Source organism: Priapulus caudatus, unplaced genomic scaffold (genome assembly GCF_000485595.1).
Source record: "Priapulus caudatus unplaced genomic scaffold, Priapulus_caudatus-5.0.1 Scaffold709, whole genome shotgun sequence".
Taxonomy (NCBI): domain Eukaryota; kingdom Metazoa; phylum Priapulida; class Priapulimorpha; order Priapulimorphida; family Priapulidae; genus Priapulus; species Priapulus caudatus.
In genome coordinates this window covers 26,501-29,000 of record NW_014577770.1, presented here as the reverse complement: position 1 = coordinate 29,000, position 2,500 = coordinate 26,501, and the positions used below count along the sequence as shown (strand labels likewise).

General features: G+C 43.7%; 1 protein-coding gene across 1 annotated transcript in view; it reads left to right on the top strand.

Moving 5' to 3' along the window:
• Positions 1 to 2,500, top strand: part of LOC106812978 (homeobox protein Meis1-like) — a 21,359-nt gene that overhangs the window by 6,260 nt on the left and 12,599 nt on the right. The window contains exon 3 of the mRNA XM_014817014.1: positions 2,101 to 2,151. Coding sequence (XP_014672500.1) covers positions 2,101 to 2,151 — 51 coding nt within the window. The remainder of the gene's footprint in view (positions 1 to 2,100; positions 2,152 to 2,500) is intronic.

Here is a 2,500-nt window from a genome sequence, read left to right as displayed (position 1 = left end):
CTGCTACGGCAGTCGCCGTGTACGCACGAGCGATGCCTACAGTATGAATATTATCACCGCCGTGTTATATATCATACTATATTATTATTATATATATATTATACATTTTAATTTTTAATATAATATATTATAACATATATATATATATATATATATATATATATATGCGTGCGTACGTGCGTGCGTGTGTGCGTGTGTGCGTGCTTGTGCTTGTGCGCGTGCGCGTGCGTGCGTGCGTGTGTGTGTATACACACGCATCACCACATGGAGAAACAACACTGAACAGCATCGTGGTAAAATGCATAACATTTATCAATTTGTGACACAACTCGAGGGGCGACTCATTTATAAGCCGGCGATGGCTACCCAATATAGTTACGCGGCTGCGCGGCGACTGCTGCTCCACGCATATAATTTTAGCGTATTAGCCACGTATGAAGAGATTCATTTTTTCTGGAGTGCTGCCGGTGATTCATAGAATAAATGTATTTCATTCCGAGGTTGATTTGCGCGTATCCGCGGAAGCGTGTATGAATTTAGCTAAAAATAATACACGCGCTATCGATGTAGAGTTTTAGGGTTTTATCGAGCCTCGCAAAATTGCCGGTTGGTGTAACGTTTGGTTATGGCAGTCTCGGAATCAGATCGAAAATCTCTACATTCATGCATGAATATTATTTTTACACCGGGTCGCATCAAAACGTCATGGTCATGAAATATACATGAGGGCTTTTCCTAGGGCTCAAAAAGTGCCTCCGATTTACTTCGTATAATTTCATGTCGTCTCCCTCGATACAGCATAGAGCCCCCAATTCCTGTACTGCCCGACAAACACACACACGCACACACAGAGAAAATTCTCAAGTTCAGCGCACGGGAGGCAAAGTACAAGTGTACTGTCTAAAAACGTCGTTATTGACGCCTTGTATAGAGTGATGTGGGCAATGACGGGTGGGCGCTCGAACAGCGAACTCAACACAACATGCGGCGTATTATGAGAGTAGGGCCATGTTCTAACTATATACGACTATCGAAGTTATCATGATATATTACACGGGCGGGTGTCGACGCGGCTCGAAGGACAAGTTGTTCATCTCGATAATCTTAAGACCTTGGTGTCAAACGCAGGCATATGAGGCTGATAGCAGTTGATAGTGACAGCGCGTGGCTTATCCAGACAGAGTTTCTACATCTGTTAACTCGTGTCGGTGAATGTATGCACTCGCGTGCGCGTCTGCGCTGTAATGGCTACTCAACGAATTGCCCTGTGTGCATCTGAGCCTGTGTTTTAAGATTTATATAGGCATTTTCCAAAAGAATGTTAACAACAACGACACGGTACTTGTTCCCAATTAAAGCATTTCTAATCTACAGTTTACGTAATAATAGTGGCGTGATTGTAAACAATAACCAATAAAGGTAAAGTAGTAAATTTCGGAAGGCCTTTTCGTATTTAGGAATTTAAAATAAAATAAAAACCTATAAGTAAAAACATCAAATTTTACAGCTAAATTTTGTTCAACTAATTACTACACATAATTTAATATTCTATTGCTCCCTGCCTTTACACGCACACACACTCACGCACGCACGCATGCATGCACGCACACACACACGCATATATATATATATATATATATATATTATTGTAGAATGGTATCCTTGATTGCATTTACAGCCATAAGGATAAATTATTGCAGTGATTTGCATAGCCATGATCATATAACCGCATGCTACATGTATATCGTGGTTACGTCTCGAAGAATACCACACGTACAACGGTGACGTAGGGCACACGCACACTCTCACACAATGGGAGCCATTGGTGAATAACCGCGGGGAATGCTCGTGTAGGCTACTCGTAACATCGTCGCGTTGGGTTCTCTCCTATTGCTCTGCGCGATTTGATCCACCTGAAAAATTCATCGTCGCCGTCGCTAACGATGGCGACCGTTTGTAATTTATTCTTGGCAATTATGCTAGCTGTCTGCCCTGCATGCGGGCGCAGCGCATCATGTCCGCCCGTGTTTACGAGCTTGTGGGCGATGCGCCTGAATTGACCACCGTTAATACCCGGGTTTTCCTTGTTGTTGTTTTTAGATACGACAAGAGAGACCGTATTATACGTCCAACCCCGAATTGGACACCCTGGTGAGTTTCCACGTTATGCGAACAATATTAATACCTTGTATGAACAATAACTGTTTGTGTTGCAGTGCTCGCCCTCTATCACGCCTTGATCGCTAGATGTTGCCCTCTCTCTGACAAGGCCCTCTTGCTATCCCTCCGTTCCTTTTTTGTGATGGTTCTCAATCGCTCTGCCCGCCCCTCTCTCATTTTCTCTTCCAGCTCTTACTCGCAGTCTTTCCTTGCATTTTCACCCTTTCTCTCCCTCTCCGTCTTTTTCTCTCCCTACCTGCCTCTCTCTCGCTCTCTTTCTCTCTCTCGTGTGTGTGTGTGTGTGTGTGTGTGTGTGTGTGTGTGTGTGTGTGTGTGTGTC